General features: G+C 39.9%; 1 protein-coding gene across 1 annotated transcript; it reads left to right on the forward strand.

Moving 5' to 3' along the window:
- Positions 1 to 12,445: 12,445 nt before the first annotated feature.
- On the forward strand, positions 12,446 to 14,106 carry LOC124798921 (ejaculatory bulb-specific protein 3-like). Its single transcript, XM_047262453.1, has 2 exons — positions 12,446 to 12,629; positions 13,889 to 14,106. The coding sequence occupies exons 1-2, from the start codon at positions 12,446 to 12,448 to the stop codon at positions 14,083 to 14,085; spliced, it is 381 nt and encodes a 126-aa protein (XP_047118409.1). The 3' UTR covers positions 14,086 to 14,106.
- The last annotated feature ends 2,443 nt before the right edge of the window (positions 14,107 to 16,549 follow it).

Genomic DNA, 16,549 nt, shown 5'->3' on the forward strand with positions numbered 1-16,549 from the left:
AGGATGGTGGAGGTTGGCAAGGAGGAGGAATCAGGGGATGGGCAGACGTAGGCTATGGAGGAAGTGTTAGTAGAGGGACATGGAAGAGGTGGAGAAAGAGGGATAGACGAGATGGATAGAGGGGTGAAGGGCAGATTGACAGACGGAGGGGGAGGAGGAGATGGAGAGAGAGATTGGCAGGAGGAGATGAACAGGGAGTGGTGGAATGAGGAAGAAGTGGACAAAGAGAGGAATTGGTGGAGATGGACATGGGCAGGAGGTGATGGACTAATAGATGAATGAAATAAATGCTAGACACTCGCCTAGTTTGTACAGATATATTATTATATTTTTAGTAGAGGACGGTAATCACTGTTTTTCTTCCTCTATGGATCCTTCTTCTTTAGAATCTAATTTAAAATGGCTGTTGCTATTAAATATCGCCTGACCAGCATTCATTTTTCTTATTAATCCTTCATTTCACTTCTTTAGCCAATACAAATGCATATAGTATTACATCTATTATCGGTATTGATACATAAAATGTTCAGGAATAAATGTACACAAACACAAAAACGACGCACTGCGAAGGAATCAACAGTTGTGATGTATATTGTAACGATTACAACTTCAGAAAAAGTAGATAAGTCAGTAATGCGCTGGTACATCCCTGGGTGTTATACAATCAGCTATTCGACTTGGCACACATTGATAGATTTGCTAGACGAACTTGTTAGCAAGCACGATGACAAGCAGTGAAAATTCTCATCGTTTGCGGGTGGACGTTATCTTGCTGAAACGTATGATGGTGTGCCATGAAGGGTAACGTGATGGGGCTAACTATGTACTCGATGTACTGCTGTGCTGTAGAGGTGCAGCACATGACAGCCATAGGGGTCCTGCCTTGAAACGAAATGGCACCCCAGAAAACTACTTCTGTGTGCCAGGTTGTATGGTGGGTGACAGTCAGGCTGGTGTCCCACTTCTGTCTGGGGTGCCACCAGACAAATCTTTGATGATTGTCGAGATTCGGTTTGAAACGGGACTCGTCCGTGTAGACAATTCTTGTCCAACCACATTTAGCCCGAATGTGCCCAACACATCAGCTTGTTGGTGCACAGAGGTCAACAATAGTCGGTGCAATAGGCACTATGAGCTAAACCCTCTTGTTATGACTCGTCTCTTAATAGTACTTGTCGGAACTGCATTACCAGTAGCCTGTGGGTTTGATGATAATGATGCCTGCCGGATTGGCCGTGCGGTTCTAGGCGCTACAGTCTAGAACCGAGCGACCTCTACGGTAGCAGGTTCGAATCCTTCCTCGGGCATGGCTGTGTGTGATGTCCTTAGGTTAGTTAGGTTTAATTAGTTCTAAGTTCTAGGCGACTGATGACCTCAGAAGTTAAGTCACATAGTCCTCAGAGCCATTTGAACCATTTTTGATGATAATGATGAATCGGGGATTCTATGTGCCCTTTTGACTACAGTTCAGTCTTCACGATCTATCGTCTCTTCAGGCTGACCGCTTCCTTTTTCACTCTCTGTTCGGCCATGTTTCACCCATACGTGCAACATCGATGAATAGGGCCAACACTTACATTCAAATTAGCGATTTGCCTATTTCTACACATCTGCTTTCAAATCCTGAAAAGTGCGTATATTATCCAAGTGCCTGCCTGCGATTCATATTTACTGTCTACTGTCCTACTGAGTACACGCAATGAAATTTAATAAGGCTTTATGCCTTGGTAGCGACATGTACCTCTTTCTTTTCCTTGTCAGCTGCGTGGTGAATCTGTGCCGATTCGTCATAGATTCATTGATTGGAAGCCAAATTGTACATTGCAATTTCTGTCGATACCGTTTGAATATGAGTTTGTGAGCTATTTAAATAACTTCTCATGTATATACAGGGTAGCCCATTGATAGTGACCCGGTCTAATATCTCAAGAAATAAGCATCAGACGAAAAAACTACAAAGAACGAAACTCGTCCAGCTTCAAGGTGGAAACCAGACGGCGCTGTGGTTGGCCCGCTAGATGGCGCTGCCATAGTCAAACGGATATCAACTGCGTTTTTTTAAATAGGAACCTCCTTTTTTATTGCATATTCCTGTAGTACGTAAAGAAATATTAATGTTTTATTTGGACCACTTGTTTCGCTTTGTGATACATGACGCTGTAATAGTCGCAAGCTTAGAACTACTTAAACCTAACTAACCTAAGTATGTCACACACATCCATGCCCGAGGCAGGTTTCGAAACTGCGACCGTAGCGGTCGCGCGGCTCCAGACTGTAGCGCCTAGAACCGCTCGACTACTCCGGCCGGCGTTTGGTATGGTATAATTGGCAATAAAGTGATCGGTCCATATTTTATCGATGGTAATTTGAATGGCAACAAATATCGAAACCTATTTGAAAATGAACTGCCAGATATACTTGAAGACCTGAGCATCGAACTTCGACAAAACATGTGGTTTCAACATGATGGTTGTCCAGCGCATTATCCATTAGTAGCGCGCAGTGTACTAAATCGACTTTACCATGGTCGCTGGATCGGCAGGGCAGGTTCTGTGAATTGGCCCACGACGTCGCCTGACCTTAACTCGCCATATTTTTTCTTATGGGGTTATCTAAAAGATACCGTTTTTTAGGAAACGCCTACTACTCGCGAAAACATGATGCAAAAAAATAAGAGATGATTGCGCTGCAATTACACCAGACATGTTATCAAGATGTGTACAGGGATTTACAGCACGAGTCAATAAATGCATCTACGTTGGAGGTCATCATTTTGAAAATTTTATGTCATAAAACGGTGAGATGCAAGGGATTTACGGACAACAAGCAGGCCGAAAGTGAGAGGCGAGGGGACTCAGTAGAAACAAGCACCCAGAAATTCATATACGTGCAAGTATTTGCAAATAATTAACAATAAAACGAAACCAATCGGTCCTTTTCAGAACCACCAAATCTTAAAGGTGACTACGTGCATCTTTAGTTAGCGAGTGGGTTAGTCTTTTCCTCAGTCAGTCTTTTACTTTGTTTACTCTTTAGTTAACGAGTTTACTCGTTAGTAAGTAGGGTGTTTAGTTAGTTCATTTGCTAGTCAGATGATTTGTTTGATAATTAAAAGTTGTGTGGCCTCATGACAACGAAACAAGCAAAACTTATCCGAATCTGAGGAAAAAATTTATATTTGGGTCAACATTTGTAAAACTCTAATTTCTCTCTCTCAAATCCCACCCTATGGGGAGAGAAGGAGAGTTTTAGTTTTAGCGAATCAAAATTTACCAAGAAAATAGATATTCTTTATTTATCCGTAAACATTTTCCACCCAAAAATGAGAACATGGATTTTCTTGAATTACATTGCCAACTACCAAGAATCAAAAGAAATGTTTAAGACAAAATGTACGTAGTTTTTTATGTCGAATCTGATTCTGCAACAAAAATGGGGGTTCCCATTTGAAATTTTAAAGTTGCCTCCGGCTCCACCCCAAGGGGGCTGGGGTGGCGGACTAATTTTAGCACCAACAGATGTCCCCCTCCAAAATAATCAACTTCGATCCTACACATTCTATCGTATGAAGCTTATTTTTGAAGTTATTCTGGTTTATGAACTTAAAATTTACATCCTGTATATCGCAACAGAAAGAAGAAGTTGTCCGACAGAAACGAAACTTTGTAGCCGCGTTTCCACATCTGAAAGATGATACCTATTTAAGTTACACGCCAGTTCCATGATACTGGCGTAGTGGCGCCACTAAAGGGCTGCAAAACAGGTTTGTTTTCAACACACGCTGTAGCGATCGTTGACGTTACTTATCTTTGAGACTGGACGTGGTGAGTTGATGTTCGCAAAGAATACCTTTAAGGCAAGAAAGACACAATAATCCGTATGTCACTGGGTTTGACCGTAGTCGTCTTATAGGGCTACAAGAATACGAATGTTTCTTCCGTGATATTTCAGAAAGACTTGACATGAATGCACCGAATGCAGCCACTGTACATAAATGCTGGCAGCGGTAGTCACGAGAAAGTACGATCGGAAGAAGATCGGGCTATGGATTGCTACGCAGCTCTGTGGAGAGATAAGACAATCGTTTTCTGTGTATGGCTCTGGCGCAACATACTGCATCTGCAGCAGCAATCTACGCAGAATTTGGCAACATTGTGACCCATAGAACTGTTGCTAATCAGTTACTTCAAGGACTGCTCTGTGACAGATGCCCTGTAGCGTGCATTCCACCAACTCCAAATCAGTGACACTTGGAACGTCAGTGGTGTCAAGTGAGAGGTCATAGGAGGGCAGGTTCGAGATCTGTAATATTTCTTGATTACTGCTGGTTCTGCCTGGTACCAGCATATCACATTTGCGTCGATTTATCTCGCGCTGACTTGTACCTGTCATCTCGCAAAGTTAATCACTTAACTAGACAAACGTATTTCAAAAATTTCATCACTCTGCGTTAATTTTTCCTAGTGTTGCGATTTTACCTCTGTCAGTTCATGTACAATTCCTATTTTGCCATTACATAATAATATTTTATTGCTATAAAATAATAACAACGTAATTTCAATCACTAACCTCAGATATATTTGCGTAGTCAGTCAAAACATGTACAAATTAAAGTAAAAACTTGAAAAATATGACAAATTATACAGGGTGGTCCATTGATCGTGACGGGGCCAACTATATCACGAAATAAGCGTCAAACGAAAAAACTACAAAGAACGAAACTTGTCTAGATTGAAGGGGGAAACCAGATGGCGCTCTGATTGGCTCGCTAGATGGCGCTACCAGAGGTCAAACCTATATGAACTACGTCTTTTTTAAATAGGAACCCCCATTTTTTATTTCATATTCGTGTAATTTATAAGAAATATCAATGTTTTAGTTGAACCACCTTTTTTCGCTTTGTGATAGATGGCGCTGTAATAGTCACAAACATACTGGTCACAATTTTAGACGAACAGCTGGTAACAGGTAGGTTTTTTAAATTAAAATACAGAACGTAGGTACGTTTGAACATTTTATTTCGGTTGTTCCTATGTAAATACATGTACCTTTGTGAACTTATGATTTCTGAGAACACATGCTGTTATAGCGTTATGACCTTTAAAACCAGATTAATGCCATAAATGCTCAAAATGATGTCCGTCAACCTCTATGCATTTGGCAATACGTGTAACGACATTCCTCTCAACAGCGAGCAGTTCGCCTTCCGTAATGTTCGCACATGCATTGACAATACGGTGACGTATGTTGCCAGACGTTGTCGGTGGATCACGATAGCAAATGTCCTTCAACTTTCCCCACAGAAAGAAATCCGGGGACGTCAGATCCGGTGAACGTGCGGGCCATGCTTCGACGACCAATCCACCTGTCATGAGATATCCTATTCAACACCACTTCAACCGCACGCGAGCTATGTGCCGGACATCCATCATGTTGGAAGTACATCGCCAGTCTGTTATTCAGTGAAACATCTTGTAGTAACATCGGTAGAACATTATGCAAAAAATCAGCATACATTGCACCATTTAGATTGCTATCGATAAAATGGGGGCCAATTATCCTTCCTCCCATGATGCCGCACCATACATTATCCCGCCAAGGTCGCTGATGTTCCACTTGTCGCAGCCATCGTGGATTTTCCGTTGCCCAATAGTGCATATTACGCCGGTTTACGTTACCTCTGTTGGTGAATGATGCTTCGTCGCTAAATAGAACGCGTGCAAAAAATCTGTCATCGTCCCGTAATTTCTCTTGTGCCCAGTGGCAGAAATGTACACGACGTCCAAAGTTGTCGCCATGCAATTCCTGGTGCATAGAAATATGATACGGGTGTAATCTATGTTGATGTAGCATTCTCAACACCGACGTTCTTGAGATTCCCGATTCTGGCGGAATTTGTCTGCTACTGATGTGCGGATTAGCCGCGACAGCAGCTAAAACACCTACTTGGGCATAATCATTTGTTGCAGATCGTGGTTGACGTTTCACATTTGGCTGAACACTTCCTGTTTCCTTAGTTAACGTAACTATCCCGCGAACGGTCCGGACATTTGGATGATGTCGTCCAGGAAAGTTGTGAACAAATCAATGAGGATTTGCAGAAAATAGATGCGTGGTGAAATGACTGGCAGTTATCTCTCAATATTACGTAGTGTGACCTACTGCGTATAACAAGGCGAAAATCCCCATTAATGTATGAGTACAAAATAAATGATCAGTCTTTGGAAGCGGTAACATCAGTTAAGTATCTGGGTGTTACTATTCGAAATGATCTCAAAAGGAATGATCAGATTACACAAGTAGTGGGTAAGACGAACTCGAGACTGCGGTTTATTGGTAGAATCCTGAAGCGATGCAGTCCTTCAACAAAGGAAATAGCTTACAAAACATTAGTTCGTCCAGTCTTAGAGTATTGTTCGTCTGTATGCGACCCTTACCAGTTGGGTCTGATTCAAGAGATTGAGAAGGTCCAAAGAAGAGCGGCAAGATTCGTGATTGGTACATTTAGCCATAGCGAGAGCCTTATAAATCTCATTGAAAGTTTGAAGTGGGACACACCTGCAGATAGACGACGCGCTAAACAGAAGGGGCTGTTCACGAAATTCCGAAATCCAATCTTCGGCGAGGAAGTAGAGCATATATTGTTACCACCAACTTTCAAATCGCGTAATGATCATCATTCAAAGATAAGGGAAATAAGAGCTCGTACTGAGGCGTTCAGACAGTCGTTTTTCCCTCCCGCGATCCGCGAGTGGAACAGGGTGAGGAGGGGGGCGGGAGGGGGAAATATGACTTTGGCGCGAATTGTGCCCTCCGCCACACACCGCTTGGTGGCTAGCGGAATATATATGTAGATGTAAATGTAGATACCGAGTGGCACGCATAGCACACGCCCGTTGGGCATTTTGATCACAATAGCCATACATCAACACGATATAGACCTTTTCCGCAATTGGTAAACGGTCCATTTTAACACGGGTAATGTATCACGAAACAACACGAAACAAATACCGTCCGCACTGGCGGAATGTTACGTGATACCACGTACTTATACGTTTGCCACTATTACAGCGCCATCTATCACAAAGAGAAAAAAATTGTCCAACTAAAACATTCATATTTCTTTACGTACTACACGAATATTTAATAAAAATTGGGGTTCCTATTTAAAAAAACACAGTTGATGTCCGTTTGATCTATGGCAGCGCCATCTAGCGGGCCAACCATAGCGCCATCTGGTTTCCCCCTTCAAGCTAGACGAGTTTCGTTCTTTGTTGTTTTTTCGTTTGATGCTTATTTCGTGCGATATTTGGTCTGGTCACTATCAACGGACCACCCTGTATAAATAGGGAGAGGAGACATGAAGAGGCAATAAAATAAATAAATAAATAAATAAAAATGTGAAAAGATAAAAAAGTCAACAATGTTTCTCAACGTCGCACATACCTGATTTCTACATTCCATAGTGCGACGCACTTGCTCAGTTTGGTACATGCTGTGGACATCAACATAATTAAAGTAACAGTAAACTTACTACATCACTCTATATCAGAGGTGTAAAAAACAAAATTAATGATTTTCATATCTGTTTAGATGAGCTACAGTCTACAAGTCCTGTTGATATTATTTGTATTTCTGAACATCATTTAGGTAGTGAAATTGAAATATTTAATATGGAGGGGTATACTTTAGCTTCAAAGTATTGTAGAAAAGAGATGGAGAACGGAGGAGTTGCCACTTACATTAGAAAGGGTCTCTATTATGAAAAGATTGACATTCTTTAATTCTGTTTTTATCAGAATTTTGAAGCATGTGCCACACAAGTAGAAACACATAAAAGAAAAATAAATATAGTCACAATATAGGGGGCTCCAACTGGTAATTTACAGCTATTCACTAAACAGTTTGATGCAGTATTAAATTTCTTAACTTCTAAAAATAATGAACTCATACTAAGTGGAGATTTTAATTTAAATTTTCTGGAGGATAGTTGCTCATGATCAATACTAGAGTCTCTTACCAATTCTTATAATCTCATTCCCTTAGTACAGTTCCCAACCAGGGTTATTGGTACCAGCAGCACTGCTGTTGATAACATTTTCATAGATACTACGACAATAGCAAATCATAGTATAAATTAATATTTAATGGCCTTTCAGATCATGATGCAAAGTTGCTTACATTTAATATAGTGGGATCTGATTCAACTAATAACAGGAAGTGGGAAACTATAAGAATAACAAATGAAACAGGAATTGAAGGTATAAAAAAACTGTTTGAGGAATACAGCCTGGATAGATATATACAATTCACTTGGGACAAATGAAAAATAAAACTGTTTCTCTAATACAGTCATAGGTCACACTGAAAACTGCTGCCCAAGAAAGTAATCAAAACCTTGTAAATGGAATAAAAGTAACTTGCAAAACAAAAACGAAGGCTGTACTTAATGTCAAGGGAAAAGATGACTACAGAGCTAAATCACTTTACTAATTATATTGTAAAATTCTAAACAAATTGAACAGACCTGAAAATTTATTTATTTTCAAGAAAAAATAAATGCCTCTAATAACAAGATAAAAACTATATGGAACATAGCAAAAAGTGGAGCAGGAAAAACTATTCAGGCAAATGAGGAAATTATGTTAAATTTAAATATTGAGATGATTAGAGATACCTCCAAAATTGCAGACAGTTTCAACAACTTTTGCCTTTCAGTAGCAGACAACTAAGGTTTGCACAGTTCCTCAGAAGACAGCTTAAAATATAAAAAAAAATATTTCTGCAGAAGTTTGACAAAATTCAACTATATCCTATCTCACCAAAACAGATTTCTAATATTATTAGCTCTCTTAAAAACAAATGTTCAAGTGGTTAAGACAAAATCAGCACTACCTTAATTAAATGTTGCTCCTCAGAACTTTCTGATATACTGAGTTGCTTATGTAATGAATCCCTCCACAGTGGTACGTTAAATATGCTATTGTCAAACCACTACACAAAAAGGAGAGAAATCATCAGTGCAAAACTTCTGTCCCATTTCATTATTGGCAATATTTTCAAAAGTGTTTGAAAGGGTTATGTATAATAGACTTTATAAACACTTAGTACCGAAAACCATTCTCATTCGCAGTGTATTTGTATTTCGGAAAGGATTGTCAAATGATCAAGCTATATTCACTTTTACAGATGATATACTAGAATCAATAAATGAAAAGTTATTACCACTTCGAATATTCTGTGATCTGGCTAAAGCTTTTGATTGTGTTAAGCATGATATCCTTATACAAAATTTAAATATTATGGGACAACAGGAGTAGCAGGCTCGTGGTTCTTATCCTATCTGTTAAATAGAAAACAGTGTGTGTCTGTATCAGACCTACCACATAAAAATAGTCATTCAAAACATGAAACAATCTGACAGGGGTGCCCCAGGGCTCTATTTTAGATCCCTTGTTGTTCCTATTACATATAATGACCTTCTGTATGCAGTGTCACAAAATGCAAATTTGGCTCATTTGCAGATGATAGAAGTATTGGTATAAAAAAGTACCTATGACCTCACTGAGCAATCAGCTAATGAAATATTTGTAACTAAAATCGGTTGGTTCACAGCAAATGGATTGTCACTGAATTTTGACGAGACCCAGTGCATACAGTTTAGTACCCCACAAAGAATACCTAACCCTATAAGTATAATGTATTCAAACAGTGAATTTGAAGCTGTAGACACTGTCAAACTTTTAGGGCTAGAAATTGACCACATCCTAAATTGGAAAACTTACACTTTAGACTTAATTAAACGCATTAGTTCAGCTACATTTGCAGTATGCATGGTAGCAAAATAGGTGATTTAAAAATGAAGAAGTTAGTTTATTCGGCGAACTTCGATTCACTAATGAGTTATGGAATCATCTTTTGGGGAAACTCCACACACAAAGAAAAAATCTTCAAAATTCAGAAACGAGTCATTAGAATTATATCTGGTGTCAGTCCTAGATCATCATGCAGAGACCTCTTTAACAACCTTGGCATTCTAACTACGTCTCAGTATATATACTCACTGATGTTCTTTGTCATTTGCAACTTGTCTCTTTTTACACAAAATGGTGCAAAACATGATTATAATGCCCAAAGCGAAAACAAACTGTATAGGGACTATAAAAGATTAATACTAGTACAAAAACGTGACAAATACGTAGGTACTCATATTTTCAGTAACTTACCAGAGCATATAAAAGGTCGTGTAAGGGATAAAGATCGGTTTCAGAGTGAATTAAAGAATTAACTGTTGGCCAACTCCTTCCACTCCATCGATGAACCTTCACAGGGATTATAGCTCATAGCTCTGTCTGCATTAGAATTGTACAATATACATGTATCTGAGTAAAAAAAAAAAAAAAAAAAAAAAAAAAAAAACGAAAACCTTTGACTCTTTCCACATCGCAGAGACTTCTCTCCAAGGGATCCATGGAAAACAATAAATGTAATGTAATGTAAAAATCTTTATTAATCGTACTGATTCTCGTAAATGTCCTTTCTATGTCCCCAACAGACACTGTTCACCCTACCAATAATGCGAAAATATTTCTCATACAGTGTGACTCTTGGACGGTAGTTCTAGATAGCCTCTACAGGTTATTGCATAACGTTCTCTAGCGTTCAGCAGACGGAGAGACACTGATACAGAGGCAAGTGGCATCTGTCACAATGGTCTGTCACAAGAGTCTGAGCCTTAGAGAGTTTAATTTAATCAAAATAAACGGTGAGAACATACTTTATAGTTTCTCAGAGAAGTACACAAAATAAGTTAGTTTTGCAGAAAAATTCGTCTGACTGAGGTATGTTCTCATTTCATAGTTCATAAGATGATGAATCGTATGAGCTAGCGAAAAACATGGAAATGATGTGAAACACATCTAGAACCGTTTATGATAAGATATGGAAATACTTGTAAAATACTATTTGTAACTCGAAGGAGAATACTAACATATCTCGCTTTACGTACTTCCAGCAGGCTGGATGGCAGTAGGCATCAATTTACTGTGCTTCAATGAAGTTACAAAACTGTCAAAGTTGCACCTACGTTTGTTTTCTATTTATAAGGTGACCAAGTTCGAACTCTTTGTAGCCCGCTATCAAACCATCCACGCAAATCTTACCATAAAAGCAAAGTCTGTGTACGCTGACCACATTGCTTGCGTGAATGGCTGAGCGCTGTATACTGCTTGTATAAGGACCTCTAGTGTTGCATGCGTGGCTGTTAGCCTGGATACTGCTGCATAATGGACCACGAAGATCCATTTAAATAAAAACAAATTTCTGTACGACTTTGACGGTTTTTTAGTTTCGTTGGATCTCGCTTTGTAGCGAGCGTTCCTTACGGAAATATTTACTATAAAATGAACGGTGTAAGAAGCGTTTTTCACAGATCCCCTGACAGCAAACTTGTTTCGTAATAGCACAAGTAACTGAAAATAAATGAAAAGGGGTGCTTTATCAGTGATAACATTACGTAGCCGAAACGATGACGTATAAAAAAGAAATTCAAAAACCTAAGGATATACCTGAAAACTTTTAGAATTCTTTCAAATTTCAGACAAGTATCATTGCAGAAAAGCTGATAGTCGCTAACTTCTTTTCTCATCCTTGTTATATAGAGACCACATTAAGAAAAACAGGACGAACTGCGACATTGTTGATAACACAGCCCAGCAAGACTATAAATAAAAAGTTAGTTTTTCATGTAAATTTGCACTCACATTTTTATTTGTCTTATGAAACAATACTAAAAATGCAAAATATGTTTTGCTGCATAAAGAAATATAGCGATTTTTTGGTTACTCTTAATAAGACGTATCTCAGTTACGAAAGTTCCTCAGACTGACATTAGTCCCTGTCTGTACGTCGGCAGACTGAGTCGAATATAGGCATTGGTATGTACGTATTTGATTCAGGATGAATGGCTCGGGAAAGATCGTCCACTACCTTGTCTGGTGATTTTTTCCATATTGATCAACAGAAGTTAATCATATTAATACGTGTATTTTATCAGAATGTTATTCCAGAATTTTTTTTTTTGTTAACAGAGAATATTTTGTTTATCTTTTTCGTATGAATCGAAAAGGTCGAAATCTCAGTGTATTCCACGGACTAGAGATGATAACTGTATTGTTCATTACAAGCGTCGATTATTCTGCTTGCTCCCATATTACAGGATGCTGGTGAAATAATCCAGCGGGAACAGGCTATTCAAGGTCGTGGGATTTGAGCAAAATCCACGCAGGTTTCTCACTGTCGCGGGTGTGAACGCTACTTCTTCCCAAAGGCGCCCCATCTCGTTGCCCCGGTACCTAGCTACCTGTATTCATACGCAGGAGTGGCGGTATAAAAGGGGCTCACCAGACACCGCACCCCACAGTGTCGGTGGAGCACAGCTGTAACCATGGCGAGAAACCTGATCTTCTACTGTGGCCTCATCGCCGCCGTTGCTGTTTCGGCGCAAGACAAGCTGGACAACTTGGACGTGGCCGAGATCCTCAACAACGACCGCCTCTTGAAATCCTACATCCAGTGCATGCTCGATGCAGACGACGGAAAGTGCACCACCGAGGGAAAGGAGCTCAAAAGTAAGTGCAGCAGCTAGGCCTCCCTCTCTCTCGTGCCTTCCATTGTTCATCATCTTCAAAGCTCTGTTCCCGTTTGCCTGGTAGCTAAGGATCTTCGCCTGAATGATAGTCTCGCGGAATATGGCGCATCGTTCCCATATTCAGATTGGCCATACCGTGCCGGTGGTTAATAAACACATTCTGTATAGTAGCCTAGGAGATGTTATACCATACCTTCAAGAGGCACCGTTTTTTATTCCTCCGCAGATCGACGTCAGCCTAATCAGATGATGCTTTGCAGACGTATTTACCATATTTCATGCATTTGTAGTACCTTACTGTTCTTTCACATTGGAAATTTCGTGTCGTGCTCTGCGATACTCTTGGATTTTGAACCGATAAATCAGAAAGCCGTTAAGTGCAGCTCCACCAGTTCTTCAGAAGAAGTAAAATCGGATTTATCAGAAGGACCAGAAACTGAAAGTTGTTGAGAAAAATTCCACACATTCTCCTACCCAATATTTTATTCTAGACCTGAATGGTTGCACATAACTATAATAGAAACCGTAATATTAATATGCCTAGCTCTTGGACATGTTGGTTTGTGATCAAAAGTGTGGGGACGATGCTTTCTGCATCAAATGGATTGCAACAAATGGCTTGTTAGTGCAATTCATTTGTGTATCACTAACAAACTGTAGTAAGATATGTGCCCCAGTACATGTACGATGTAGCCTCCAACGAAAAAATTGTACAACATACATGTATTCACAATCATCACAAAGCAATGGGTTTCTTTGAGTGGGATGTGAATTGATCTGGGCATCAAAATCTCTCACTTGAGTTTCTTCAGGCAGGTAAGGCCGAAATCTAGCAATATACTAGATTTTACCCACATACTCTGACAGCTCAAAGGAGCGTCATAGATCGCCACCGTCAAGCCCTCTCCTCTGTCATGGCAATAAACGTCCACCCCTGCTGAACATTTCAAGACTCTTTCTATTCGCCTTTAGGTGATAGCAGTTTACACGGGAACATGTGCTCCACTTTTCCTTTTCTTTCGGTGCTCGGTCCTATTAGTCATCCAATACTACATCTATTGTCAGTACTTGGTGCTAGCGAATATCTGCCAGTCAAATGGTTAATAATCCGTTAGTGCACTGTAAATATATTTCTACAAGAATATTAAACGTAAAATGCCTAAATCTTGCCGCCTTAAACACTGTTTGCATCGTTTGTTATGAAACTTCTTCACATGAATTTCTGTCACATTGCTACAGGCAGGCTGCCGAAAGTGTTCGCGACGGGATGCGGGGACTGCACGCCTAGCCACCTCGAGAGGGCTGTCAAGGCCCTGAAGCACATCACAGACAAGTGCCCTGTAGAATGGACCAAGCTGAAGGCCAAGTTCCACCCGACGGGCGAATACACGAAGCAACACGCTGAGACATGGAAACAGCACGGCATCAATGTCTGAACGCTATGGCAGTCCGAGTCGCCTCTGAGCTGTCACCTTAGTCGTACACAATTCAACAGCAGTTTCCAGAAATTGTCCCTTACTTCATCCAATTTGTTAACTCAAAGGAATTTCTGACCTTACACTAGTTAACAATGTTATTATATATACGATATGAAATAAACGTTTGTTGTTAAATTTGTCCTTCATTGTTTTATGGGTTGTTTGTTAATTTCCTGCTGCAAAATATGAATATCTCTCCAAGTCCCACTTTTCTATAACTGTGTTTAAACCATCACGTGTAACAGTGGTTCCAAACATAGTTTGGAAGTTTAAAATGAAATTTTCTGTGTAGCAAAAACGTAAGGGTTATATAGTGTTTCGTCTGTGAGACCACATTAATTTTTAAATATCATTACTACTATCACTATTTCATAACACTGTAATACCGATTACGTAAGTTGCCATATATGACACTTCTCTTTCAGATACCAGCATCAGCATGTGACACAATACGGTGGAGATTATAGTTACACATATACTTCGTGATTATGTTCAGATGTGTTTGAAATCTTATGGGACTTAACTGCTTAGGTCATCAGTCCCTAAGCTTACACACTACCTAACCTAAAGTATCCTAAGGACAAACACACACACCCATGCCCAAGGGAGGACTCGAACCTCAGCCGGGACCAGCCGCACAGTCCATGCATATACTTTGTAAAATGATCTTTGACGGTAATGTTGAGACGTACACATCGCACTCGTTTAAATATCTCATAACCTCATCGCAATCGCAGCTGTCGGGTTTGGGTGAGAAGGGTGGATTGACCGATGCGGATCTTGTTTCCGAACGAACGACGCAAAATTCAAACACCATTTGTAACTGTGATATGTTGTAAATGTAGAAGTTTCAGATTAATTTTCCTCTCTGTAATCAAGTAAAAACTGTTTTTATTTTGGCACTTCTTTTATGTTCTGCGGAAATTATTTAGTAAGTCCGTTGCGAACCAAGTACTAGTCTACTAGTGACACAGTAAGTTAGGTTTTAGTTATCCTGTAGTTTGCAATAAAAACAAGAAATCCTATCTCAATGTAAGCACGTAACTGTCTCGTGTAATGAAAAAAAAAAAAATACAGCCTGCCAGACTCAGAGCTCTCCGCGTGTGAGACGCGCAAGTATGCCCGGATCCACATTAGCATGACCACTTGGCCCAACCACTGCACAGCGCGGAGGTGACGTACATTGACGAGTGGTGATGTCACATGTCCAATATTTGTCATCCACTTTTCAGGTATTTCACGAGATTTGTGACTCCATGTGTCTTGTATAAAATCATTTGTGTCAGTGTCTTCTGCGTCGCTCTGGAGGTGTTCGGACGTTAGTTGGTTTGGGTTGTTCGGGGGAAGAGACCAAACAGCTAGGTCATCGGTCTCATTGGATTAGGGACGCACGAGGAAAGAAGTCGGTCGTGCCCTTTCAAAGGAACCATCCCGCAATTTGCCTGGAGCGATTCAAGGAAATCACGGAAAACCTAAATCAGGATGGCCGGACGCGGGATTGAACCGTCGTCCTCCCTAATGCGAGTCCAGTGAGCTATGGACGTTAGTAAAAAAACTCTCTGTGTGGTAGCTACTACACTGCTGTGCTGCTTACAGAGTCTTATGGCTTTTACAATTGTTGTAATTATCATTACTATCTCCAGAATGAAATTTTAACTCTGCAGCGGGTTGTGCGATGATATAAATTACTGTTATTGTTATTATTATTCTTGTTGTAAAACAGCTATACGCCTGTACCACATGGAGTGTCTACTTGATGCGAGGTTTTCTCAGACGTCGCACTTCTTTCATCTTGAACTATGTGTATTCTTCGTTTCTTCCGATTAACTGGCTTCTGTTTTGAACTTCTTTACCTCTTGTTATGAAGAGGTGCCTCCTAATATGCGTTCAGTTCGTCGAATGACCGAGATTCTCTTGATATGCCCGTCAAATTTAAGTCCTCCGTACTATTCTAGATATCTGTTCGGTCTATTGTCCGCTCTGCAATTTGTAGCCTTCTCCAGTGTGACTGGGTCATAGAATTTTGCTGATGAGTTTTCTCTCTAGTTTCTTGATATTTTGTAGTGTATCTTTCCAATCAATGATCAACGCTTCTGATGGCGGTAAGATTTCTCGCTTGATAATTTGAACTGTCTCATTTTTACATTACGTACGACTGTTAGAAATAAGCAGTACCAATTGTTTCACTGACTCATTAGTTAATGATTTAATAAAACACCTAAAATTGGAATATTATTTAACTTTCGTCATTTTAAAGATATGTATAAGTGTTGAGAGTAAATTCCTTTTAGTCTAAATTTCAGTTAGGTGGTAATGTTGACGATGTGGCATAAGGACTCCCATATTCCAATCTAACTAAGGCATGTATAAACATTAGCCCAACAAATGTGTGTAATTGCCTGAGTTAGATTGGGAATGTGTG

The sequence above is a fragment of the Schistocerca piceifrons genome, chromosome 5 (assembly GCF_021461385.2).
Source record: "Schistocerca piceifrons isolate TAMUIC-IGC-003096 chromosome 5, iqSchPice1.1, whole genome shotgun sequence".
NCBI lineage: Eukaryota > Metazoa > Arthropoda > Insecta > Orthoptera > Acrididae > Schistocerca > Schistocerca piceifrons.

Coding starts and splice junctions, on each gene's coding strand:
- LOC124798921 (XM_047262453.1), top strand. CDS start 12,446: ATGGCGAGAAACCTGATCTTCTACTGTGGCCTCATCGCCGCCGTTGCT. Junction 12,630..13,888: donor CGAGGGAAAGGAGCTCAAAA/GTAAGTGCAGCA, acceptor ACATTGCTACAG/GCAGGCTGCCGAAAGTGTTC.